Source organism: Cebidichthys violaceus, unplaced genomic scaffold (genome assembly GCF_023349555.1).
Source record: "Cebidichthys violaceus isolate CVI_PGR_0920_01 unplaced genomic scaffold, fCebVio1.0.p SCAF_10, whole genome shotgun sequence".
NCBI lineage: Eukaryota > Metazoa > Chordata > Actinopteri > Perciformes > Stichaeidae > Cebidichthys > Cebidichthys violaceus.
The window spans coordinates 2,205,754-2,233,502 of record NW_027176263.1 but is presented as its reverse complement, the minus strand read 5'-3'; the positions used below and the strand labels follow the sequence as shown (position 1 = coordinate 2,233,502).

Sequence of the window (27,749 nt, the reverse complement as noted above, 5' to 3'; positions counted from 1 at the left end):
ATTATAGCAACAAAAGACACAGTCTATCCTCTAAAAGCTCTCATGTCATACCACAAGTCTAAAGACATGGTCCAGATGTCACCCTCTTGTTCACTGACATCAGCTCTATTTCTGTCATCACAGAAACAAAGAGCAGACTCTCTGTGAACTCACGGCACAGTGGCTGGTGTGTTTCATTTGGATAAGAGTTCGCTCTTATTCACATACTTTGAATACTTTGAATATGACATGCTCTAGATGAATGATGCTGTCTTTGTACAGAACCTAATGCATAATTTGCTCAGAAATGAAATACTGGAGTCTGTCATGTCCAGTTTTTTTTTACTCATTATTAGGCCTTGTGTGTTTGTCTGTCTATGTATTTATTGTTTTGTTCATTGTAATTTCGTCCTCAGTGTGTCTTGTGTTTTTTTCCGTTGATTTTCCACCTCTGCAGTTTTTTAATCTCTCCTTCATCTTCATTAGTTGCTACAGATCCCAACAGTGATTTTGGAACTTTGATACTAAAACTAGGTTCTGGGGGTTTGCCTCCTGCATTGCCTCCATTGTGTTTATTTTGCAGCCTCTCCTCCCCGCTCCCTCAGTATGACTCCAGGTGATGACTGAGTTCGCTGCTCTCACCCATGATGCCGCAGTGACGTCACTCTCACTCCTCCACCTCTGTCTCCCTCTCACCTCGACACTCTCTCTTCCCCTCTTGGCCTTCTCTCCTCCGCTCTGTGCTCGTCTCATCCGTGTGGTCTGGTGTTTCATTTGCACTGCTTAGATATTAGAAGTGTGTAATCAACGTGTTTGGTAGTCTTTTCCTTGATGTGCCAGCTCTCTTCCTCTCACAGCGCACATTGAAAATACATCTTCCTCATAACTTTACAGGGATTCTGCTACTTCCAGCATACAGTATAGAAAAGCAACCATACAGTACATATCACTGGTAGTGAAAAGAACAGCCACGTTTGGCTTTAGGCTTTAGGGCTGCTCATAAAAAATACATCCTACGACATCTTAACTCTTTACTTGTGTCAATGATTATATGGGATGCCAGAACCTGCTCTTTATTTGAAGACACATCACATATGAATCACGTTAACCCTATCTTGGTGAAACATCTGTGCAGGTGTTTTAATATTTGATCACCGAATGCTGCTTTAGAGGAACTGAAATGTGGCAACAGTCTCACCTTCAGCCTCAGGAGTGGAAGCTAAACTTTCTGCAACTTCCTTAGCACCCTGTTTAGTTTCAAACTGTGTTTTAATGTTCTAAATTGAAGCAAGTGAAGGTGAGAGCTGCCAACTTTCAGAACCCAAAGCATCTTTTTTTTCTTCTTCCTATCGTTCTGTCTCTTGCTCTTTCTCTATTTTTGTTATTTTCTCTCTTTTCCTTACTTTGTTTGGGTGTACGGTGATCACAGCATGGGAATCGTCCTCCTCACTTGTGTCTGTGGTAAAGCTTCCTTCTATCTTTCTGTCTGTCTGTGTCTTTTCCTCCTCTTAACATTGTTCCTTTTACACCTTGCAGGTTCTTGGTCAGCTTCATGGTGGATGCCCGAGGTGGCTCCATGAGAGGCAGCCGCCACAATGGCATGCGCATCATCATCCCTCCAAGGAAGTGCACGGCGCCCACACGCATCACCTGTCGCCTGGCCAAAAGGCACAAGCTGGCCTACCCCCCACCCATGGTGGAGGGAGAGGGGCTGGTGAGCCGGCTGGTGGAGGTTGGACCAGCTGGGGCTCAGTTCCTCGGGTAGGACGCTTGGGGTTTTCTTTTACCTTGTGTTGATGAGTCTTCAGCAGGCCAGAGGAATTTGTTTGCCACTGCAGCTAATTAACTAGAATTATCATTAAAACCTCAAAGCTGCCCTAACGTTCGGGGTTTCTTTTACTTATTTAAGTTTCATCATGTTCTATTTTCTCTTTCAGGCCTGTGATTGTGGAGATCCCTCATTTTGGGTCCATGCGGGGGAAAGAGAGGGAGCTGATTGTGTTGAGGAGTGACAATGGTGACACGTGGAAGGAGCACCAGTCTGACGCCAGACCAGAAGACCTCTTTGAGCTGCTTACGGGAATGGATGAAGGTAAAGGAAAGGTTATTCCGCGTGCTTTTAACATTTATCAACGTTAGTTTGTACAAAGACAGTTTTTGTGTCCGCAGTGAATGGATGAAGGTGAACTGAACCACTTAGGAAAACCTACACTACATAACCCAGGGCTATATGTCAGCTGGTGACCTAGAAAAGCTAACTTTCACTCCAGAAACAAGTTTTTCCCTCTGCTTAGCCTAACATTTACTGTCATGTTTTGTAGTGACACTGACCAAAATGTCATACCTAAATAGTACCTAACATTAAGATATATATATAAAGTCAGAACTTGTATTTAGTGACTTCTTAGGAAAGAGACAACAACCATTAAATGTTGCTTAAAGATCACATTCATGAGAGGAACATTTTCTGTTACAGAGCTGGACAGTCCTATCGAGTTGGAGAAGAAGCGCATTTGCCGCATCGTCACCAGCGATTTCCCTCAGTATTTTGCCGTGGTGTCGCGGATCAAGCAGGAGTCTAACCACATGGGTCCTGACGGAGGCATGCTGTCCAGCAGCACCGTGCCCATGGTCCAGGCCTCGTTCCCACAGGGGGCGCTCACCAAGAGGATCCGTGTTGGCCTGCAGGTACGGCAGGACTCGGTTGATCTGCATCTTGCAACTGTTTCATGACTCAGCTTTTTCTTCGCGAATACTGTCCACTGACCTATTATTTATTTATGTACCTGACCTATTTGTGGTTGAATATTTGATTCCGCCTCACATGACTTTCATAGAAAGTTCCGGGAAAGTTTGACCGAACATTTCATCAACAAAGTTTTCCTCTGTCTTCCGTGTTTCTGTTCAGGCCCAGCCTGTGCCAGATGACATGGCGAGAGCGGTCCTCGGAAACAGAGCCACCTTCAGCCCCATCGTCACTGTTGAGCCAAGGAGAAGGAAGTTCCACAAGCCGATCACTATGACGATCCCCGTCCCGCCACGATCGGCAGAAGGCCATCCCAGCGGCCACCGAGGCGACGCTGCACCCTGCCTGCGTCTGCTCTGCAGCATCACAGGCAAGTAGACCTGAAGATAAGTAGAGCACGACAACACTGCAGCAGTACCTCAATCTGAAATGCTTCTGCAGGCCGAGCATTAAATTATTTATCACAGGTACTTTGACAGTCATTGTATCCTTAGATGCTAATAAATGTGTTAAGTGACACCAGCCGTAGTTGGTCATCCATTTATTTGACATGAAACAGGGTTAGTGATTCAGAGTCACTATGACTTGAATAGCCGTGGGCACATCAGGCATACTTTGATGTAAAAAAAGCCACCGGTCGATAGAGGGAAGATGAAGCGCTGAGCAGATAAAAGGATGAGGATTACAAAAGCTCAAGCTCTGGCAAGGTTGGAAAGGCAGTGAGCTCATCTTTTGGCCCTTGTTCCATACAGGAGGGACGTCCCCAGCCCAGTGGGAGGACATCACAGGGACCACACCGCTGTCCTTTGTCACCGATTGCGTCTCCTTCACCACAAATGTGTCGGCCAGGTGAGACTCATACTGAACTGCTCTATTTTTATAGTGTGCCATGTATTTGATCGCTATAAAAAATATCACAGCCATATTTCTGAAGCTAAGTAATTAACACTTAATTGCAGTTCTTGTAAGATATATGAAATGTATACTTTTACCATTTGGATAAATAAAGCACTTCATTGATCTTTCACTGTAGTGTCCTCATAAAGATGTCATAAAGTGGCGTTAAAGGCGTTCAAAAGAAAATGAATTTGCCACTATTTTGATGATGAAGTCATTTTTCAAGCAAAACTGACCATAATTAAATGGCTCCAGGTTTAAAGGGTCACTGTTTTCTGAAGTTGTAATGGACCAAACGATTCATCGAGAAAATGATTGACAGATTAGTCGATAATGAAAATAATAGTTAGTTGCAGCCTTAGTCCTACCACTCTGGAATATACTTGTAAATCCAAGGAATTTTTAAATCGCTGCCAGAAGACATCTCAGTGTGCCTCAAAATGGTGACAGTGCAGTACCAGGAAGCAAGGAAAAGTTGGCAGTGAATCTCAAAATATATCACAAGATAAAAACTCAGATTACTGTCAATTGGCAAAATTCAACTCTGGACAGCTTCATTTTTCTTGACTTTAGCATCTCATTTTTTCCTGATCCTTTCTTTCACTAAACACATAAGCAAGTTTCCCACTTGCCTGACTCTACATGTTATTGGCTGACTGGTACAAAGTCATGTTGACCATACATTGTTGAGACTTGCCTCTAAACTGATCTCAGCAAGTGAACTTCTTGGTTATAATACAAAAACTTAATGAGCTGTCATCCTAACTAGACTGGGATCATGTGGCAAGTGTGCAGCCTGATATTAACTGAGCACCCTTTTGGTGCTCTGTTATTAGATCACTACTCAGCTGTCATGTGCTTGTGTTCACCCTTCAGAGAATAAACCCAGCTTGTTTGATTTATTGCTCAAGTTTCAGTGTGATACAAAAATGTCTTAAATGTGCAGCACAGAGTTCCAAACTTTAAGTTGTTTTAAATCATCCTCATATTAAGCTAATTGTTCAATTAGCTCACTTTTCGATTTGTCGTTCTTTTTTGTGTCTCCTCTCCTCTCCTCTTTCCTTCTCTCCCCTCCTCTTTCCTCCTCTCCTCTTTCCTCCTCTCCTCTCCTCCACAGGTTCTGGCTCGCAGACTGTCACCAGATTCCTGAGACGGTGAGTCTAGCGTCTCAGTTATACCGGGAGCTGATCTGCGTGCCGTACCTGGCCAAGTTTGTGGTGTTCGCCAAGATGAACGACGCTATTGAGGCTCGGCTGCGCTGCTTCTGCATGACAGACGACAAAGTGGACAAGACCCTCGAGCAGCAGGAGAACTTCGAGGAAGTGGCCCGGAGCAAAGATATTGAGGTGGGGTCGTGTGTTCATGTGGATAAAAAACAAATTGAAATGCAATGCATCAATTTCATTTAACCACATGATGGTCTGTAAACTTCTGTAGGTTCTCGAGGGCAAGCCCATCCACGTGGATTGTTATGGCAATCTGTCCCCTCTCACCAAAAGTGGGCAACAGCTGGTTTTTAACTTCTTCTCCTTTAAGGAAAACAGACTTCCTTACAACGTGAAGGTATAAAATGTATCCCTCCTATCGTCCTCTCCCTCTGCTAGCTTTTACTGTCCATGTTTTTCACTCTGGTCTCCTTTGTAAATGTGCCTTGCTGATTAAATTATGTCAGAAATGTCAGATCATCCTCTAGTAATCAGTCGACATTCATAGCAAAAGTGATTTTCTTTTGCAGGAAATTTTCAGAGCTACACACTAACTCAATTGTTGTCCTAGTATTTTTTACATGGATGGAAAGAAGGAAAGATTTTTTACACATTTTCCACTTTGCATGGTCGTTCTTACATTTCTTTTGGTCAACTTATGATGCAATCCTTTTGCTGTCCTCTGCAGGTCAGAGATATGGGCCAGGAGCCATGTGGCCGCCTCTCCTTCCTGAGAGAGCCAAAATCCAGTAAAGGCCTTCCACAGACTGCCATATGCAATTTGAATATCACACTGCCAACCCACAAGAAGGTAGGATCACCATGTTTGAATAGCTCATCCTTCCAGGCCATATCATATCATCGACATGTAAATGAAATTGAAGTACAGAAAGCAATGTTGTCCTGACATCAAGAGGAGCCATTGAAGTTCATTTGGTCTAGAAATGACTGCCTGCTGCTTGTGTCTTTTATTAGTGTTAAAGCCTGTGCCAGTCATAAGACCCCACAACGTACACATGCAGCCGCACATGCACACCGTGCTTTGTTCTATTGCCTGGCTCACTGTGGGTACATATGAATTATGCGAAAAGACGACTCTCCTCATTTGTTTGTTTGTTGTGGTATCGATTGATCACAAGAAACTGAACTTATTTTGCTTTTGCTTTTTTTTTTTTTTTTTTGCTGATTATTTTGTATTAATCCCATAGATTTATTCTGATGCCTTTTGTTGTTTTTGCTGCTCCATTTTCATCCCCTGAATTTTATTTCCACCTCCCCGCTCATTATAACGTCCCTGCTCTCCATTGTGTCATCTCTCTCCTCTCCTGCAATGCATCTTGGAATACCACAGGATATGGAGTCTGATCCTGATGATGAGGTAAAACAGATTCTTCATCATCACATGGAACTGCTTCTTCTTTGTCGTCCTTTCTGTTGGCTTTACTGCAGATGCTGTAGTAAATATGCGTGTCGCAGATATTTTGCCTCCTTACGGTACCTTGGTGTGAAAGATGCTTCGGACTGCATGTTTTTTTTTTACACAGCTACGTGATTTCTGAAGTGACCCCATGTAGTGCATGAGTGGAAATGGCAGTTGTTTTAATCAGCAAGGATTTATTTGTTGTTGTATTCATCCCAAAGTGCAGTGGAGCCAATTGCTGTGCCACACCTCAGCTTGTTTTCCATCTCTATCTTCCTTTCCATACATGTCAAACAGGAAATCACCATGTCTCCATCCGTACTATTAACTCATAGAAAGTTTCACACGGGACTATGGTCAGCTTCAGATGAAACCCTGACTCTTATCATTTGTCTACTTAGTCATTGTTTTGTTGTTTTTGGGGTTTCCCTTCTTCACCGTTGTCCTTGGCTTGTTTGCAACAGAGAACACTAACTCTCTCAGCTGCATGTCAAAACATGTATAGGAGACTTAAACCAAAGGGAGATGAGGCTGTTTTTATGTTATGGGTACTTACATTATAGTGGCCACGTGTGTTATAATACTTCTACATAAATATATTGACCCACCCGCCAAAATGTTGATATTGGACAATTCGGAAGGTTATTAAACTTAAATTATGTTCAATAACAGCGTTTTTTAATGTTTAGTGACTATAACAACTGAAATATTCCAACAATAATTGCAGTATGATTAAAGTATGGTTAACTCTTGTGCATCCCTTAAAAAAAGTTATATGTTAATATTGTTAAATCTTTAAACCAACATTAGTCCTGATCATAACAACCAAATATGCATTCATTTTCAGAATTTTAACCCTTTAAATTTCAGTTTGTTTACATAGTGCTCCGTAATACAGCAGCAATAACCCAAGTAGAAACCAGGAAAATAGCATGTATTTCCATCCCCAGTTTTCTTGTGTGACACATTAGTAACTTCTAAAAGAACAGCAGTGAAAGATCTGAGCGTTCTTGTTGGGACGTAAAATGAAAGTCAGTCGCTGATGTATGAAGGTGTTAGATTATGTAAGGCTTTGTAGATAGTTAAAAGGACTTTAAAATCAATTCTAAAAGATACAAGTAGCCAGTGTTCTCTTTTTTTTGGTGTTTGTCAAAACCCTGGCTGCAGCGTTCTGAATTAACTGAATTAAGACTTTTTAGGGAGTAAATTATGTAATGCAGAATTGTCCAATATAAACTTAATTTTTGGAGACCGGGCAAAATTTGTATCACTGTCCTAATATTTAAATGAAACAATTGTTACTATTATTTTAATTTAAGGAACGTGTACCGTGTTACCACATTTGATGATCTGAGGAACACATCTTCATGATAATAGAACGTTAATTTTACACATCGTAACAAACTGGAAGTTGGATTCTGCCCATGCTGACCACTTACTGGAGTAGGCCATACAGACAAAGCACATTTTGTCTGAAGCTATGACATTGAGAAATGCAGTGAGTGAAGAGATGCATTGCTCTCCAGAGGAGGCACTATAGTACACCTGCAGTGTCTCCTTGTGCCAGTACTAACAGCATGTGCTGATTCACTAAAAACAGGACAGTTTTCGTGCACTGAGGTATCTAAATTAACAAATTAACATTAATATTTAGACCTAATTCTGATAGATCAGAATCACATTTCACCATATTTTTTATGTTAAAGCATCTTTTGTTCTTTTTTGTTTGTTTCAGACTGAAAAGCCAGAACGACGTCATACCTTTGCCTCCTTAGCTTTGCGTAAGCGCTACAGCTATTTGACCGACCCAGCAGCGAGTGAGTTTCCCATTTTTACTTGCATTAAATTTTTGATTGATTTCAGATGTTAATGTGATTTTAATTAGGTTTAGTGTCTAAAGGTCCCTCTATACAGTGTACATATTTTCTTTCGTATAGCCATAGTATAGAAAGAGATCTACCTGACAAAACCTGTTCATCAATCATTTATTTTATTCACCTGATACATACTCTTTGAACATCTGTCGTTCATCAAACATTTGCATGGTTTACTGTGTGTTACGCTTTGCTTACCCACTCCATGTTGACAAAAAGTCTCCCTGTTTCAATTGTTCTGTTATTTCACGTTTGTGGAAACACTGGGAATCAATGTCTGTCTGTTCATTTATCATTTCACCCCAAAAATGTTTTGATTCATGTTGAATAAAAATATTCTTTTGAATTGTTCTCATTTTTTTAGTGGCCATTTCACTCTTATTGGCTTTATGATTGTGTGCGGCTGTGTATATTAATGTGGTAACAGGTTGCACTTTACATTAACTTGAGTTATCCTTCATTGAGACTGTGCTAGAGCAAGCATTTTTAGGGGAAGTCTTCATAATACATACTATAACACAGAAGTTTTACAAATTTGGATATACTGTCTGTGTTTTGTTTTATTATTCCAGCCTTGTCCATCCAACTTTTTTACTAAAGAAATATGTTGTTATCAATAATTTGATAAGATTTATAATATATTCATAGGTATATTTTGAGAAATGTTGACCAAAATGAAAACAGAGACAATTCAAATATGTCTTAAATTGCAGGGAATGCTGGACAGGCATGAATGGCTAATTTACTGTTATTTTTTTGTAAAGTGCAACCTCATATTTTACTTTAAGTCAAACAAGTTAAGTGAATCTTTTTTTTAATGGTATACACTTGTGGGGTCATCTCTGGCATTGAAAATGAACCAAATTAACATATGTCAATCAAACATGTACAGTAAAAGGCACTGTTGCAAGGAGGCAAATAGATTAAGCACATCAAAAGTCAATGGAATTGTGATTTTTAGTTATCATGTCATTTTTTGTCAAGTCTACCACATGTCAAACATCTTGTTCCAATACATGCTCTGTTCTTTATCGGGTGTATCTTGTCACTAGTCAATGATTTTAGACCATCATTTGCCATTTCATCCTGGGTTTTTAACTAGGGGCCTTTCTTACAATTCCTGTAAAACTTTGTCTTGCTGCTGTGAATATGCTGTTTCTGACTGACTCAAATTTCTCTTTCTGGTTTTTATGATTTATTTCAACTTATTTTTCGTTATATTTTATGTTTACTTCTTTATTGCTTTTGATTTAAATTATTGTTGAAGAAACAACTGATCGAAGCTCGCCGAGAACACAGCCTTCTAGCTACCCTCACAAACCTGTCTTTTCAACGAGATCTTATCAGGCGTGGTCGCCTATTCCTGTCGCCGTCCCTGGCCAAGCCAAGTCTGGGTTTGGCTCCCTCTCCAGCTCGTCATCCAACACGCCCTCTGCCTCTCCATTAAAGTCTGTCTGGTCCATCAACTCTGCCTCCCCTATCAAGACCAACATCCCGGGATCACCTGCCTCTTCCGTAAAGTCAGTTAGTGACATGGCCTCTCCCATCCGATCTTACAGAACCATCTCCTCTCCTATAAAAACTGTAGTCCAGCAAGCCCAGTACCCAGTGCAGGTCAGCCCCAGTCACCTGGCCTCACCAGGTAGAAGCACCCCAGATACTATATCCATGAAAGGACTGGCAGCATTGTCTGCTAGGACCTCCCCCATAACTGTCTCTGGAGGAGGAAGCCCTCTTCTTGAGAGAACATCGATAAGCATGACCCCTCCAACGTCTCCCAAATCTTCTCTGAGTATGTTCAGTTCACCCCTGCCATACAAGACCGTAATGGGGGGCTCTTGTAGCACAGGATCTTCCTCCTCACCCATAAAAACAGTCCCTGGTCTCTCCTCTGTGCGTTCCTTTGCCTCAGATGTCACTGGCCCTGCAAGAAACCTGTTCTCTTCACTTTCGTCACCACTTAAATCAAACACCCCACCAAGTGCTGCAGCTCTGATCAATGGAACTGTGTCGCCTACACAGTACCGCTCTTCATCCCCAACATCTCTTCTCGCAAGCAGTCTTCAAGAGAGAATACAAGCAACCACCAACGCTGCAACTACAAGTGTCAATGCAGCTTTTGATGAGGTTGAAAAAACATTTAATTCTTGTTCTGCAGGCTATGGCACCTTGAAGTCCTTGTCCTCTTCAGCATCCTCCTCATATCAGTCCATTAGATCATCAGCTTCTAATTCCCTTTATGCCTCTCTGAGATCCCCTCCGAACACCACCACTGCTGTAACATCCAGTACAATGACTGTTCCGGTGTACTCTGTTATTAATGTGCTGCCTGAGCCCCAGTTTAAAAAGTTACCTGAGGTGTCCAAGTCAGCTGCTGCCCTTCTGTCCCCGCGGAAGACGGTGCCCGTTGAGGTGAATGCTCAGATGCAGTCTTCTTTTGCCAGAACTCTCTCCCCAATCAAAGCGCCTCATTTTTCTGCTTGCGTCAAATCAAACACCACATCACCACTTTCATCCAGCCAAGAGATTCTGAAAGATGTAGCCGAAATGAAAGAGGACTTGATACGAATGTCAGCCATTTTGCAGACAGACCCAAATTCCACAGCCAATAAAGGATTTCAGTCTGATTCTTCAAAAGAGGCTAGGATAGAGGACGAGGAGCCATATAGAATTGTGGAGAAAGTAAAACAAGATTTGGTAAAAGTGAGCGAAATCCTTACCAAAGACGCTGGGAAGGATGGTAGGGTTTCCCTTGCAAGAGGTTCTTTGGATGACATACACTTTTCAAAAGTACAAGTCGAACAACCACCAAGCAACTGGAGCTATCCACCAAGATATGAGACTGTGGTTCCTCAAGCAAAAGCAAAAACAATACCAGATAGAGATTTCAATCTCTCCAAAGTGGTTGACTACCTGGCCAATGATGTTGGGAGCAGCTCTTTCTCCAAAATGCATGACACAAAACATAAAGCAGATGAGGGAAAGAGAGAAGGAGAGGGCAAGGAGAAGCAGAAACGTGTCCTTAAACCCACAATAGCAGTTCAGGAGCATAAGCTCAAAATGCCTCCAACAAACATGCGCTCATCAGCTTCAGACAAAGAGATCAGTAAAGTAGCAGATGCGCTTTTTGGTGCAGACACTGTGCTAGACTCCCCTGATGATATCTCACATGAACAGGATAAAAGCCCCCTCTCAGACAGTGGCTTTGAGACCCGGAGTGAAAGGACACCCTCTGCTCCTCAGAGTGCTGAGGGCATGGGCCCCAAGGCCCTTTTTCAGGATATCCCAGTTCCCCCAGTAATCACGGAAACTAGGACTGAGGTTGTTCATGTTATCAGGAGCTATGAGTCCCCAGAGGACAACAAACAACCTGCAATGGAGGATGCACATCCTGTCAGATATATTGATTCAGATTCTAAAGGGCATCAAGCTACATCAACTCCGGATCAGAATAAATGCTATTCAATAAAAGTCAGCCCTGATGAGGATCCAATAGGAAAAGGGATGAGGGTAAAGGAGGAGACTCACATCACTACCACCACCAGGATGGTGTACCACAAACCACCTGGCAAAGAAGCAGCATCAGAGAGGTGTGAGGAAACTATGTCCGTGCATGATATAATGAAGGCTTTCCAGTCAGGCAAAGACCCATCTAGAGAGCTGGCTGGACTGTTTGAACACAAGTCTGGCAATGAGGAAGCATCACAAAGAGTCCTCGAGGACATCAACTCCAAGCCTAAGGTTGAAAGAATAATTGAGGTTCACATTGAAAAAGGCAATAAAACAGAACCAACAGAGGTCATCATCAGAGAGACAAAAAACCATGCAGAGAAGGAAATGTATTACTACCCAGGAACTAGACAGGAAGAGGAGGAGCCTGAGGAATCACTTCCAGTGTACCTTGACTCCCCCAGAGTGAACACACCCATGTCACAAGAGGAAGACAGTCGCCCTAGTTCAGCCCAGCTCATGGCAGATGACTCTTACAAAACACTGAAGCTACTTAGCCAGCAATCTGTAGAGTACAATGACGACGAAGCATCAGAGCTTAGGGGAGAATCTTATAATTTTGCAGAGAAAATGCTACTCTCTGAGAAATTTGACCAGTCTCATTCTGACACAGAGGAATATCTGAGGGATAGGTCTCGCTTCCACTCACCAGACAGAAGCAGTCACAGTGAGGGTAGATCAGTTGGACCAAGGACAGAGTATGTCTTTAGATCGTCGAGAAATGTGTTTGACAAATCTGGAAGAATGGCCAATGTTGATGATAACTTTGACAAATTGACACTTTTGCAGTATTCGTCTGAGCCTGGTAGCCCAAAACAATCGGTTTGGATGCGTGTGTCAGATGACACACAGAGTAAGGAGAGAGAACAGGTTATGTATGAGGACAGAGTGGACAGGACTGTAAAGGAGGCCGAGGAAAAACTCAGTGAGGTATCTCAATTCTTTCGTGATAAAACAGAACAGCTCAACGATGAGCTCTCCTCTCCAGAAAAGAAATCTCGAAGACCAGACTTCAGAGAATCACGATCCGGGCCCAGTTCTACACACAGCAGTCCAGAAAGGTCAGCTTATAGAAATGGAGGTAGTGGGGAAGAGTGGAGTAGAGAAAGGCTTAGAGACAGGTTCAGCTCCAGTGACAGGAAATGTGCCAGTTTGCCCAGCAGTCCAGAGAGGAGAGTATTGCTGCAGTACAGCGAATCAGACCCAAGAAAACAAGGAGATACTAAATCACAGGGGAGCACAGGTGAAAACCCTAAACCTTTTCAAATGTCTTCCTCCAAGGTCAGTGCAGTGAGGCTAAAGTTTGAACAAGAGGCTCAAAGGCAAGATAGGAGTCCTCAGAGTGGCCAAAATTCAAATCCTCCTATCAGGAAACTCCAGGAAAGTAAGCTACCTGTGTATCAGGTGTTCGCTGGTCCAAACATTCCAAAAACACCAGACAGTCCAGGAATACAGAGAAGACGTCTAGATAGTGAATCAAACAAGTTCTCACCCAAGCATGAGACCAGTGGAAAAGATCAGGAAGAGAAAAAGTTATTCAAAACATGGGAGAGCCAAGACTATGGGAATTATAAACCCCAATCTCCCAAATTATCTCAGTCTTTAATCCATGACTCTATAAAAGATGGCAATAATAGTGATTCACAAAGACAAGAAACCACCAAAAAAATAATATACACAGAATTCGTTGTCCGAGAAAGTCCAAATAGCAATGATAGTCTAAAAAAAAACTCGGAATCACAAATTCCTATAAGAAAGCCATCTAATTTCTCAGAAAATCCCAAATCCACCACTTTAAAATTAGATGCCTCTGTTGAACCCCATGAGAGGGCAGGGTCTCATATACCTTTAGCTAGAAATCGGTTACACAGTAGCTCTGACTCCAACAAGTCTACTCGTGGATCATCACTAGGGAAATCAACAGACTCATCAGACGATAGCCTGTCGAATGTTGTGTGTAACGGTGTTGATAGTGACCAAGTAGAGTATTTGGATGACTTAACTCCTGTAGTTGTCACAGAGGGTTTCAAAGATATTAAACCCTTACCTGTGTATGTTAGCATCCAAGTAGGAAAGCAGTATGAAAAAGAAACCGCCTCGGGGCAGCTGGGAACATACAAAAAGATAGTAAGCCATGAGAGTAGGACAGTGCATGAGACTAGGGGTGCATTTTACACTGTCAAGCAAAAGCAGTCTCCATCTCCTCAAGAAAGTCCAGAAGATGACACTCTAGAACAAGTGACTTTCTTGGACAGCTCTGGGAAAAGTCCTGTAACCCCTGTGACTCCCGGCTCAGAGGACGTGAGTCTGGCCTCAAGAACACCAGACTCTGTGATAGGCTTCATGCCCGACATGCCAAGCCCTATCCCAGAGGAGTCTGAGGAGGAAGAAGGGAAGACCTTCATCTACAAGGGGCCCTCAAAGGAAAAATCAAAGCCAGCTTCCTCAGAAAATCACAATAGAAAACAGGATACCGAGAGACAGAAGTCAAGGGGTAAAAGAGTGGCTTACATAGAGTTTCCACCTCCTCCTCCTTTAGAGGCAGAGCAGTCTGACCCTGAGAAAAGGGGTTCTTGTGCTTCTTCTGAGGCAGAGACAGAGATGATAGAGGTGAACCTTCAAGAGGAGCATGATAGGCACCTCTTAGCCGAGCCTATCATCAGGGTTCAGCCTCCATCCCCTATTCCCCCTGGAGCTGATAACAGCGACTCCAGTGATGATGAGTCTGTCTTCCATCCCATCCCTGTCAAAAAGTACACTTTCAAGATGAAGGAAGAGGGAGAGAAACAGCCCAAAAAATCACAGAAAAACGGAAACGATAGGGAGTCTGAGATCAATGGTGTCATAAAGGAGGAGGATGCTGACTTTGACCAAAATGGCAATGACCAGTCAATCACTGACTGCTCCATAGCAAGCACTGCTGAGTTCTCCCATGACACAGATGCTACTGAAGTCGACTCTTTAGATGGGTATGACCTTCAAGATGAGGATGACGGACTGAGCGAGGACCCTAAAACATCTAGTCTGTCCAATGATGGGAAAACAACCGACCGCTCATTTACTCAATCCAAGCTTGAAGTGATAGAGGAAGAGAAATGTGAGGAAGGGGGGGATAATGGAAAGACTAAAACCAACACATCCTCAGCCAGTGGAGATGAGAAAGATTATACCCTTGAAGGAAGACATCCAGAAAGGCAGAGCTTTGCAGAAAACTACTTTGGCTACCAACTTGAAGAGGAGCTGAATTCAACCTTTAAAACTGTTGCCACCAAAGGCCTGGACTTTGATCCCTGGTCAACCAAAGGGGGTGATAATGATGGAGTTTTTGAGTCCAAAACAAAAGATGAGGACCCCAAGCCCTTTGGTTTATCGGTGGAGGACAAATCACAGGCTACAACACCTGACACAACCCCTGCTCGAACACCGACTGATGAGAGCACACCGACTAGTGAGCCTAACCCCTTCCCTTTCCACGAAGGGAAGATGTTTGAGATGACCCGCAGTGGTGCTATTGACATGAGCAAGCGGGACTTTGTTGAAGAGAGGCTTCAGTTTTTCCAGATTGGTGAGCATTCCTCTGACCCTAAAACAGGGGAAAAGGGGAGAGGGGGCAAGATCCTGGGGGTAATTTCCTCTCAGTCAGGGGAGACAGTAGATATAGATACTACCACAGACAGCAGCACAACACCAGCAGCAACAACAACAACAGCAAAGTGCAGCACTGCACAGCCTGGCAGTGACACTGGCTATACCGGTACTGATGCCCCCACCTGTGAAGCCATAGCTGAGACCGCCTCCTCATGCACAATCACAGCCTCTAAGGTTGATCCCAAATTACGCACTCCTATTAAGATGGGCATAACTGCCTCTATAACTGTGAAAAAAGACTCAGGGGATCTCACCGATTGTAAAGCTGAGATGTCAGAGGGTCAGATGGTGCCAGAATACATCAGCATAGAGGGTCAGTGTACAGAGAGCCAGTCTAGCAGACACACTGAGCCCAACTTAGAGAGAAGAGATTTCCCTTCTGAAAACTGCAACAACAACAATAACCTTGAGTCCTCCAGTGTTCAGGCCAACTACATACAATGTGGTAGTGTGGTGTTTAATTTGCAGTCCTCCTCTGAGCCCACTCTTCAAAAAGCTAGCAGGATAGAAACACTGTGCTGTAGGGACGTAGAAGAGAGAGTGGAAGTACACAACAGCAGTCAAGTGCAGGAACAGAAAAGTGAAACTGTAAAAGAAAGTGAAGTGAAGCAGCCCAAGTCGAGGCTTCCAGTTAAAGCATCAGGTTGGTCATTTCACACGCAGGGAACAGCCATAGGCAAACAGAAGCCCAAACAACCAGTGAAGGTTGAGGTCAGGAAGAGACGAAAGCCAGCCATAGCCAAAGTAGAACCAAGGTCTAGAATACCAATCAAGGATGTTAAAAAGAGCAGCCCTGGTGCCACAACTAGTTCACTTGTTTCAGTTCGGGTTACCTCACAGCCAACGAGGGCATTGGACACAGGGAGAGCAGCCATACAGTTGCCCACAAGGCTACCATTGAAGGATAGACATCAGGTCAGTAATGTAAAAAGTGAGGGAGCATGTAGACAGGACAGACAGGAGAACCCTAGTGAGGTTTGTAAGCGCACGATCGAATACTTTAAAGGCATTAGCGGGGAGACGCTAAAGTTGGTGGACCGCCTGTCAGACGAGGAGAAAAAGACGCAGACAGAGCAGTCGGAGGAAGACAGCACCTCCCGGAGCACCTCTCTGTCGGACGCCTCCCAGCCTTCCCAGCCCTCCCAGCCCTCCCGCTCATCCAGGTCTGGTAGAGGTTCGAGGGCTGAGGCCGGGGCCGCGTCCGTAAGGGCAAAGGTGGCGACGACGGACAGGGCCTCCGGCAGTGAGAGGAGCAGGAGGAGTAGGCGGACTGGTGGGAAGGAGGGCAGTCAGGGACTCACAGGGTCTCGAACGCCTCCCATCGCGGAGATCAAGCCTAGTTTGTAAAACTTTCACACTATGTTTAAAATACATCTATATATTTATATATTTCACTTTTAGTTGCATGACATCGTTGTGATCGTTTAATGGATTGACTGGAATGCCTGTGGCGTGTTTACATATTCTCTTCAGAACAGTAGCTGTCATTTAAATTTATTTTTTGTCATTGATGTACTGTGTACTGTATTGTCCTTGTTGCAAGATTCTCTTTTCTCTGTTCCCCTCTTTCAACCATTTTAAACCTCCGTAAAGTAGATTGAGCATGCCAGTAGTAGTGACTGGTCCACTGGCACAACCAGTCCCTTTTTGACTCCCTGGTCTGTCTGTCTGTCTGTCTGTCTGTGCGGGGTGGCTACCAAGTTATTGTTGTAGTTTGTTCTTACAGAATTTCTCATACTATCAATTGTCATTTAAGCTGACTAGTGTTGGCAAAGAACACTCAAAAGCGTCTTCGCATGTTGACATTTTAGATTCTAACATAGATCTTTCCACCCTAGATTTGTAAAGCAATGAGTCTGTTGTTGAGAGTCATGTTATGCTTTGTTTTGTGTGATTCTCATGACAGTTACTGCCTGCTTAGAGGATACATACCACAAACAGTCACAGAGCACCACTTACTCTATGAACATATTTAAGTTGCCCATAATGTCTCTAGTGTGAAATATCCTTTTCTTGCCATCCTGGGGAAATAATTGAACCTATATTACAGTTATATAACACTAATATGCTAACCCATTGTAATATAATTATTTTGAACACAATCTTAATTAATATTAATTCTGATGAACAAGTGGCCAGAAAAGGAAAATTATGTACATGTTTATTTCTCTCTAACATAAGTGTATAGGGAGAGAAGAATGTGAATCTTATTGATGAGTCATTGTCCTCTATCTTCTCAGGTCCCCAGAGTCCCTGTGAGCGAACAGACTTGCGCATGGCCATCGTTGCAGATCACCTGGGACTCAGTTGGACAGGTGACAAACATTCTGCATTGCATCTTTTTTTCTCTCTCTTAATCCGCTTCTACGTTCTTTCTTCTGTCTTAAACCCTGTTATTTACTGCCATCTTCAGGCTAACAGAGTAACTTACAAAGAATATATGTATATGCTGGCTATCTAAGCCACCTTCTGCAGTCTGAGTGTTTGCAATATAAATAAAATGTACATTGAAGTTGAAATATTTCTTTTGTCTCATCACAGAGATGGCTCGGGAGATGAACTTCACAGTGGATGAGATCAACCACGTCAGGCTAGAGAACCCCAACTCTCTGACAGCCCAGAGCTTCATGCTACTTAAGAAATGGGTCAGTCGGGAAGGAAGAAACGCCACAAGTAAGACTATTTTTTAAATTGAAAAAACGTTTCTGTATCTCTTTCTCACTCTCTTCAGTCTATCTTCTCTTGATTTATGGATAAAAAGTGAATCACCTTGTGAAGACAAACTTCTATTGCTAATTCACTAAAATAGTTTTTTTTTTTTCACAAGCATCTGTGTAGTCCATCTTAGTCAAAGTACCTTCACTTGTCTGTCTCTTTGTCTATACTCTCTTTCTGTCTGTTTTCATCTCAAACCTGTCATCTGTTCAGACATCCGTAAGCATCAACCCGGGCAAGATGCTTACATTTTGGAACAGGCTTATTGCTACATCGGACTAAGCAGCTTTGCTCATAATTACAAACCTTGCTTCATTGTTTTTTCAGGTGACTCAATACCTTTTTTTGTCTTCTTTTTTTCTGCAGCGGATGCCTTAACGTCAGTGCTGACCAAAGTCAATCGGATGGATATTGTGACTTTACTGGAGGGCCCAATATTTGACTATGGTAACATTTCAGGCACGAGATGTTTTGCCGATGATAACGCTGTTTTCCGGGATCAGGCTGATGGTAAAGTTTAGCTCCGTCTAGCTGACCTGTTACCTCTCCCTGCTACCTTTTTTTGGTTGTGCCAATGCATGGATGACGTATTTATAGTCCTGGTTCGAATCTCTTGGGAAGCTGATTAATAGTCAGATTTGGATTTTGTTTGGACAACTGACTCCTAATGTTCCCCAAAAGTATTCCTGATTTCCATGCTTTACAGTTTACTTGCCATATAAATTATTATGGTATTGTACTTTCAATTTCAATTTCTTGCTCTTCAATTCATTAAATTATAGCCATGCTTTTAATAGCACTTCAACACTTGCACTGATTTGAATTGGCTTCTGTTGAATTAATCACCATCAGGTCTTGCTCAGGGTGAAGGCTCCTCTACAAATCACAATTGTGTTTCCAGTTGTCACAAATGAGCAATATCCACGATTAAAATCTCATTCTAAGTGCATGCTGCATACTATAATATATATAATATAATATTTCAATTACGTCTGACTGAAGTAGAAATGATATAACCCTGTAGAGTTTGCTTTTCTCTGTTGCTTTAGTGTAGTTCTCCTAGTTCTCCTCCAGTTCCTCTGAGCCTTCCTTGGATAGATGAGAGAATCTCTCCAGACTGCCTCCTCTTCCTCTTCCTCTTCCTCCTGCCACCCATCACCTTCCCACAGCAGCATCTACTGCTGATAACAGCACATAACAGCTCTTAACAAATTAAGAGTCATGTGTTTCCCTGTCCTTATCCATCCCTCATGTGCCTCCTCCTCCACACACCCTTGAATTACATCATTCATTGTCTTCTTGTGCAAGCATGTTCCACATTAAACAATCTTGTATGTGTTCTTCTTCCCTCTTCTTCCAATTTACTTGTTGTCTCTTCTGCATACATCCTGCCTTATTCCTTTCCTATAGTTTGTGTAATTATCCCCTTAACCCCCAGAAGCACTCAAGCTGCCTTTATCCTGCAGACACGCAGCTCCTTCTGTCCATCGCCGACCCCAACCCCCCCACCCACTCCTCTTACACCCACTGCAGCACTTCACTGCCGCCCCTTTTCCCCACGCCGCTCTCTGAGTTACGAGTCCTCCATTTCCCTCAAAGACTTGGCACCTCCGGCACTATTCAAACCACCAAAGTTCAACTTCCTCTCCCCTCCTCCCCCATGCCTCATCCCTCAGTGCCTCCCTACTTACCCCCGTCAGTCCCCTGCCTTCCCTTTCTCGCCCCGCCCGTCCTCCCCAATCCCCCTCATCACCTCACCTTTATCTCCCTCACCTGCTGCTAACTCACCCATTACTTCTTCAGTTACGTGCTCTCCCACGTCCGTCCCAACCTCCCCCTCACTCACCACGCCGACTCCAAACCCTTCAGTCGCTGAACCAAACGCCTCCTCTCTCACATTACCCGGATCTGCCGCTGACATGTCCTGTCATACTACTGCACCCTCTATAACAGCAACCACACCCACCAACCTCACCCTCATCACACCTGTTCCTCCCATCTCCTCCTCCCCCTCGGGCATGGCCTCACCTTCTGTCACCGTGTTTCCAAGTAAAGAGTCTCTAGTGACCCAGCTGGCCTCCTCCTCTCGCCCTGTCTCCCCTCTCTCCTTGTCTACTCTCCCTCCCGTCTCTGCCTCTGGGTCCCGTTGTCCAAGCCCCACACCTTCCTCCCCTCCTCTCCGCTCCCTGTCTCCCTGTCCTGCTTGCCAGTGTAATTTTGTGCCCGCCATCTCCCCACATCCACCTGGAACCCATATTGACCCTTCTACAATGGAAATATTGTTTTAGCATGCTCTTCCTTTATCTTGTTCCTTCTTGTTACCTCTTCCTTTTCACATCTCTCATCTGTCAACTGTCTCATGTGAGCGTGTAACAGAACACCCTGGCAAATATTAATATCTTACACTCATCACATCCCACACTACATGATTAATAAGGCCTTACGTGACTAATGTGTCCCACTTTCGATGTCTTACCTCACCATATCTGAAAATCAACTATTCATAAACATGACAGTGCTTTTATGATTACTGTCAATTTGAATATATTTCTTTATATATCTTAAATATTATTTGTATTTGTGTTAAATATTAGCATTTTCAAACATATACATTAAAATGTATTGTATATATTTATTACATTTTACTGGGTATGTTTGATAATGGTTTGTCATACTGCCATAGCTTCTGAAATATCACCATCTCAGCTAGTGGTTGTCTGAATACATACTTTACACTTCAGCCTCTGTGCCATCTTCCATGTCATACGGTGTCTGTGTTAGGGTGTGTGTGTTTTTCGGTGTGTTGTGTTTCCTTTGTGATATGCTTCGGTGTGTGTATGTCTCTACATTTGTCATCCTGTCACCTACAGATTATCAGAGCATTCTAGCGGAGCTGCAGTCCCCCGCCGCACTGCACTCTAACCCCAACTTCTTGGAGCCCGAACTCCCTGTCACTCCCAACCCTTCCCTTGCCCACGACCAGCACCACCATTACCCAGAACCAGACACCCCTTTGCTGGCTGACTCCCAGCCTCAACCCTTGCCCTGGAGCCCAGCGATAGAGCCAGACGGCCCCCCTAGGAGCCCCCCCAGACCCTGTGAGCTGGCCCTGTCTGTCCCAGTCTTTGTACTCCCCGATCCTGTTCCTCCCAAGGTCATAAAGCCCCACATCGCTCTGAACGACCAGCTGCTTTTGAGCGAGGAGGAGGACAGGTCTTTTCAAGAAATGGAGCTTAGCCACAAGCCCAAGTCACACTCCCTCCCTGCGATGTGTGAGTTAGACATTGACATGGCTTACTCCACTTCTTCCCCTTCATTCTCATCAGTATCATCAATAACCCCTTCATCGCCCGACAGAGCACAAATGGGAGATGGAGGAGTACAGATGAGTTCCCCCGATGTAGACCAGGAGGATTTATGTTTTAAACGAAGTGAAAAGGAAGTGACAGAGGAAATAGAGAAGGTTGTTGAGATGGTTGCAGCGGAGTTAGCGAAGGGAAATGGATTAGTAGAAAAGTGGGTAGAGCAGGACTTGATTAAAAATGTGGAAAGAAAATGTGAGATGATAACAAAAGATAGATCTATACTGGCAGAGGAGAATAACATGTTGAAGGAACAGAAGGAGAGGTTTGCAGAGGAAGAGAAAGATGTGATAAATGATGGGAATAAGGGGGCAGCCTGCGAGGTGGAGGAGGTGCAGAATCTGTCAGAAGAGCAGCAGAATCTTATAGAAACTGGGCATGAAGTAGAAAAAGGTTGTACCACAATAGAGGCAGAGGCTGTCAAAGAGGGTATAAATGAAACAGTTGAGGTTCAAAAGGTTGATGGGGACGGTGGGGAAAGGGTCTACCAGGATGACACAGATGGACAACTGCAGTTTAAAGATGAAGAAGGGTTGTGTGGCAGTGAAAGAGATATTTTTGGGACAGAAGGGGACCAGGCAGCCGAGGAACATGCCGTTGCTCCCGTCTCCCCTCAGGCCTGGGTTGAGGCACTTGGGGAATGTCAGCCCAGTGAGTCTGAATCCAATGAGGAAGAAGAGGAGGGAAACAGAAACAAAGAAATCACAGAAGAGGCCTCTCTGTTGGTGGAGGTGGAGAAAGAAGAAGGCTCAGAGGAGAAGGAGGAGGACAGAGAGATGACCGAGGCCAGTGTTCAGGAGATTCTTGGTCAGGTTGAACAGGCAGAAAAAGAAGTGTGTTCACTTTCAGGTTGGCACAGTGATTCATCCAGCGTCAATGTGGAACCACCAACGCCAGGCCGCAGTGTCAGCTCAGACCGGCTCGACAGGCGGGAAAGGTAAAAGGCAAACAGAGTCCCTCCCAGGACGACAACAATTTTTTGTCAACCTGAATTTGAGATATACTGCTTTTTCTTGTGCATCTTTTACAGAAATCTTCTCAGACACAAAAAAACATATTTTTCACAATATTTCACTCAGTGTGAGCTGCATATTCCTTCACCGAAGTTCCTAACTCTGAGCTTCTTCGCCAACAGCCAAGAGAACTCCAGTGACTCCATCACTTCCTCGTCTAGGGGCGAATCAGGGAGGTCCCGACAGAACGGCAACAACTCAAAGCACTCACCTCAGGACCGCTCATCGGGATCATCGAATGGCAGAAAGGAAGAGGGAGCACTAGTGTCGGAGAAAAAAGTCCAGGTAAGAAAAATTAACCAATTGAAAATACCCTAAACGGTCATTATAACAGCATCAAACATAATTACCTGTAGCTGCCAAAGCACTATATTATATTATTGTTGCAGGAGACACCTCTAAACCTGTGGTATGAGTTGCACTGAGGAAACATAAACTTCAGTGTTTTATTGCAGGTTTCTCTTTTTTTTATAGAGCCAACCGTGGAGTTGAAGTTCATAAAGGACATCAACAAAAATGTCTCAATTAACTAATTTTCTTGCTGCTTCCTCGTCCTGACTCCCTCCATGTGTTTGTGTAATGATCTTTTAAAACCTTCCTCGGCAGCGGCTTAGTGTAGATTCCGGTTCAGAGGAAGAACAGACTGTAACCACCAGAATCTTCAGACGCCGTGTCATTTTAAAGGTATCCCACAAGCCTGCAGCAGAAGCTGGGCTGAGCTGTGGTTTGGTTTGGTTTGGTTTAGACCGCTCAGTCTGGTGTGCATTGTAGTGGTATTGCTTGGTGTACTGATAGTTTATAGATGTTGTGATAGTCATGTTTGTGTACATGACTATTCAACCTGTCACAGGTCATGGTGTTTAGAATGGCTGGTTGAAAACGAATGTAGTTCTCAGCCTCTTTCTGCCATGGAGGTTCTCTCTTGAGGTGATGTTTTGGTGTGGTGATGGTGAAGGATCGTTTTATCACGTTTGAATCAGCCATTTCTGAGCTTTTATTCATGTGCTAACCACAAACGCTTGCAGGGAGAACAAGCAAAGAATGTCCCAGGCGAGTCTGTGACCGAGGAACACTTTATGGACCACGATGGTAACCTCGTCAGTAGAAAAGTAACGTATAACTTATATCACTAATCCATTTCTCATTCAGCTCTGAAAGAAACCATCACAGGGAGAGTTTGTTTTTACAAAAGCAGACTCCATCGGATCTTTTCTTTTTCTTTTGTTGACATCCTTCTTGCACGGGCAGGTAATCAGGAAGGTTATTCGGCGGGTTTCTACTCCAACACCAGAAAACCAAGGAGGTGACAGGTGGCACAGAGACCTTCAGCACAGTCCCCCTCTGCAGGAAGACGCGTCAGAGGTTGGCATGAAGGATACCCTTTAACTGTGTTCCTGGGTTCACGGTCTAATCTGGATGGGTTAGCTGGATGAGGAGTTAGGAGAACATAACTAGTGGAAGGTTAACAGATAATACAAAAGTTAGGCTTAAAGCTTCACTGGACAATTTAAACAGCCTAAACCACAAAACTGGGGCTGTAACAGAAAAGAAAGATTGGAAATATGTAATGAATCAGATATAGAATTGATATAAAATGATATACAAAAAACATTTTTTTCACAATATTTCCCTCATATAGCTTCACCAAAGTTCTAGAACAAGCAGATACAGAATAAATATACTGTGGGAAATTGTCTCACGTGTGAGTAAAATACTTTTCTTAACTTTAAAGCTTCTTGGTTGTTAAAAGGGAAATTTGGGTTAAAGAGGTTGATAAAGAAATACTGTCTCTTAAAAAAACAGTGTCACTGTTTGAGTGCAGCTTTAAGTCGAACAATGAAGTCAAACGGAGGATCAGTTAGATGTGATCATGTTATCCTCCAGCGGTGCAGGTGGAATTTTGATTAACACTGGATTAACTGGTTCAGGATAACTGTTCTCATGATCTCTCTTCTGGGCAAAAAAAATGTAAATGCAGTCATTTGAAGTGCATTCTTGCATGTTGTGTTTTGACACTGTGTGGTGTCCATTGTGTTTGCATAACAAAGGGGATGCTGACTCTGCTCCTGACGTGTTTTTTTTTGTGGTTTTAATGGTGTTTTAAAGTGTTTAGTGGATTAGTCAACAATATGACTAATGAGTGCTGTAATTCTGCTGTGAAAATACAATCTGCCTCTTTTGTTTCTAACTCCTTCCACAATAATATAACCTGTCTTCCTCCAGACATCGATCTGGTTGCTGTGTGGTTTGGGTCCTAATAATATTCCTAACAATTAAGCTACTACTAACGTGCAAGTTTTTGATTGCTTTTCCTACAGTGTGTGGAGTTTTGCTTTTTGCTTTTGTCTCCGTTTTGTGTTCCAGGTTTGTGTGTTGGGTTGTTTTCCTCCTATTGGATGATAAGAATGCCACGTCTCAACTATATTTCTGTGTGTGTTTGTGTTTTCTAGCAAGGAGAAGGGTCAAGAAATAGCAGACGAAAGGATGACAGAAGATCAGGGGACAAAAAGCTACACTCATAGGGATGGTTGTGCTCTACCAGGTACAGTGCCACAACACAATCAGCATAGGATGTGTGTATAGTATGAATGAATCTATGTGCAGCATGTTTCTGTACATAGGGGTATACTGTTCACTGTGGTGACGGAGCCGCCGCTCAGCCTTGCTTCCAATTTTGCCCCGTCGCCACTCGCGGTATTGCATCAAAAAATCTCTTTTTATTATGAATATTTTATGAGGTTTTAAATGTGTTAAACCTTCCTTAATTAAGCCGAGAAAATGTAAACATCTGTGACGTCATTACAATGTAACAGAGCAACAGTTTGCGTGCGGGGCCCGGCAGGAGAAACACTACTGAGCATATTCAGTGGACCGTACACCCCAAATAAAGCTGGAAGCTGGAAAACTTTTATGGCGTATTTGCCAGGTGAGCATTTCTCATTAGACTGAATAGGCTCTATCTTGAGGTCCGGTCTCCAGTTCTTATAATATGTCCATGATATTAACCAAACTAGCTAGCTGTTTCCCTGTGCCACCAGTCCTTATGCTTTGCTAATCACCTCCTGGCAGCAGCTCTGTACCTGATCACAGACATGAGAGTGATATCTTAACAAAGCCAAATGTTAAACTATCCCTTTAATTTACCCCTCCCCAGATAGTGGTCCTGTCCGACAGACTCAAAAGGAAAAAGGCTGACTGATGTCTGAGCCTGGTTATCCCCTGGCAACATTTCTGCCCTCCGTGTTCACTGAGTGTGTGTGAACAGGGAACCGGGCTGACGGGCGGTACACACCTCAGCATTATGTTGCCCCACTGATACCCTCCATGCCTGTTTTTGTCCGCTAAATCCCCAACTCACAACAGCATTGTAGCATCCAAAAAGAGTTTGTTATCCCACTGGCCAGACTGTTAATCCCCACTGCTGTTCACTCGTGTGTTGTGTTTGCAGTGAATCATTCCATCTGTACAAAACTGACTCAGAAATAATATGGCACTACTGTGAAGCCTGGAAAAGAGTTTCTCAACCCACGGACCATCAGGTCTTGTTAACATGTTGTCATTCAACGAATTGGAAGATCGTGACCCTTTGAATTTAATTTAATATGTACAATAAGATAATATTTAATTTCAAAATAATGTACAATTGTAGATATTAGGAAATGTATGGCATTCAGCATCACTACTGGCAATTGTAATCTATAAATGTATTACAATAGTGTGCTCCAATATGTGATGTACTATTTTGTGTGTTACAGAGGTACAGGAACAAAGTCAGATGTTTCCTGGGAATAAGAGTTCAGAGGGCTAGAGAGCTTCAGTGTGACGACTTCAGGGTCCAGTCTGCAACTGGATCTGCTTCAAACAAACGTTTTTTCACGTGAGAGGAGTTGACCCTTCTGACTTACGCATGAGCATGAAAAACTCACTTCCTGTCAATGATAGGACCGAGAGGTTCTGGCCTTCTGACTGTGGTGGACCCGTGGACGATGATTCTGCTTCCTGTTTTGTGTGAAACGATACGTGCCATCGGTCCACTGGTGTTGTCAGAGCTTTGTTTGAGGAGCGTCATTTGTTATGAAAGCGATAAAAGACTCCATTACTGACGACCACACAAGTGTAACTGTGACCAAAGATGGCACAAGAGCTCAATCCACAAGGTGGGTGGAAAGAATGAAGTAGACACAATAACACAAACAAAAAAAATCTAATGGAACACTTCTGATCCAACTTCAACACTCGCCTTATAGTTTCTTCTTGAAAACCATTGTTGTCAGGATGTAAATTGTTTTGGGACTTTTTTTTCTTCCTTTTTAAAACTTATACTAACACAAAAGCTGTTTTCTGTATATAAAATTACAATGTGTAAAATTCTTAATAAAGCGTACGCTAGTGGTTGAGAACGCACTGAGGAGAGTAACCTTTTCAAGTGCTTTCAAAACTTATTGAAACGGTTCCACTTTTAAAGATTTGAGTGTAACTTCACAGGTTCTTGTATAATTAACTATTAGAGCAGGTATAATGTTTGTACATGAAACAAAAAAAAGCTGGTTTGATTTTAACAACGGAAATTTCCAGAAAATCAAATTTCATTAATTCCCAAAGTGAGAATGGATCTAATCCTACAAAATGCAGCCTTTCAGAGTACTCATCATATTTTCATGCATGCTGTTCACATTATTTTAAGTACAACTTTTACAAGTTTGCAAACACTGTATTCAAATGACAAATAAACCCCTTTATCTGTGTACACATATAGCCCCAACATTTGTCACCGATTTTATACTTTAAAGTGAAAAACACTACCATTAAAACATTTATCATGTTGGGATGAGGATGAAAAAAGAGTTTGATAGCTTCTTGAGGGCGTGATGTCTTGTCTGTCTGTGTAAAACCGGAGGGCAGCTTCTGCTACAAGAACGAAGTAATCTGAATGTACTGCTAGTAGGCTGGCTCGCTGTAAAATTATAACTGTATTGTGCGTATTGGCTATAAGATGTAGGAGTCTCTGTACACTGTTAGACTGTTTGTAATCATTTTAGCAGTGTGTCAATTTGGTTTTCTAACGGCTGCTGTGGCATTAAAGGAAAACTGGGGCATTTCATTTTTGATTTTTTTTTTGGTGATGTATTTCCTTAATTTAAAACCTTCTCACTTTAAGGACACATAAAGACATTATTTGATTGTAGCTCTGAATAGCATATGACAAAAACACTGGATGGTCAAAAACAATGATTTAAGCACTAAATAAATTGTGTTTAACTCTGAAACGGTGTGATCTCTTTCGGCTTGAGAGTCTTTATATGCAGTGTCGAAAAATGTTACTTTACATTAGGAATTATCTTTGTATTGGTTTTCATTAGATGCCCATGTAGTTCAAGTG

At 43.0% G+C, this 27,749-nt stretch overlaps 1 protein-coding gene across 32 annotated transcripts in view; it reads left to right on the top strand.

The window, feature by feature from the left end:
* The window catches only part of LOC137879462 (ankyrin-3-like), a 122,521-nt gene extending 94,885 nt beyond the window's left edge, over positions 1 to 27,636 (top strand). For 16 of the 32 annotated variants that reach the window (XM_068720321.1, XM_068720279.1, XM_068720349.1 and 13 more), the window contains 21 exons: positions 563 to 595; positions 1,516 to 1,740; positions 1,917 to 2,071; positions 2,456 to 2,667; positions 2,888 to 3,095; positions 3,478 to 3,574; positions 4,740 to 4,968; positions 5,060 to 5,185; positions 5,516 to 5,638; positions 6,179 to 6,205; positions 7,983 to 8,064; positions 9,389 to 16,618; positions 17,520 to 17,594; positions 17,821 to 17,952; positions 18,361 to 18,504; positions 20,865 to 22,293; positions 22,492 to 22,654; positions 23,395 to 23,478; positions 23,618 to 23,731; positions 24,820 to 24,911; positions 26,125 to 27,636. In XM_068720321.1, coding sequence (XP_068576422.1) covers positions 563 to 595; positions 1,516 to 1,740; positions 1,917 to 2,071; positions 2,456 to 2,667; positions 2,888 to 3,095; positions 3,478 to 3,574; positions 4,740 to 4,968; positions 5,060 to 5,185; positions 5,516 to 5,638; positions 6,179 to 6,205; positions 7,983 to 8,064; positions 9,389 to 16,618; positions 17,520 to 17,594; positions 17,821 to 17,952; positions 18,361 to 18,504; positions 20,865 to 22,293; positions 22,492 to 22,654; positions 23,395 to 23,478; positions 23,618 to 23,731; positions 24,820 to 24,891 — 10,960 coding nt within the window. In that variant the 3' untranslated portion in view covers positions 24,892 to 24,911; positions 26,125 to 27,636. Of the gene's footprint in view, positions 1 to 562; positions 596 to 1,515; positions 1,741 to 1,916; positions 2,072 to 2,455; positions 2,668 to 2,887; positions 3,096 to 3,477; positions 3,575 to 4,739; positions 4,969 to 5,059; positions 5,186 to 5,515; positions 5,639 to 6,178; positions 6,206 to 7,982; positions 8,065 to 9,388; positions 16,619 to 17,519; positions 17,595 to 17,820; positions 17,953 to 18,360; positions 18,516 to 20,864; positions 22,294 to 22,491; positions 22,655 to 23,394; positions 23,479 to 23,617; positions 23,732 to 24,819; positions 24,912 to 26,124 lie in introns of those variants that run through there. The other 16 variants (XM_068720313.1, XM_068720245.1, XM_068720443.1 and 13 more) reach the window with 14 other exon arrangements.
* Positions 27,637 to 27,749: the final 113 nt, after the last annotated feature.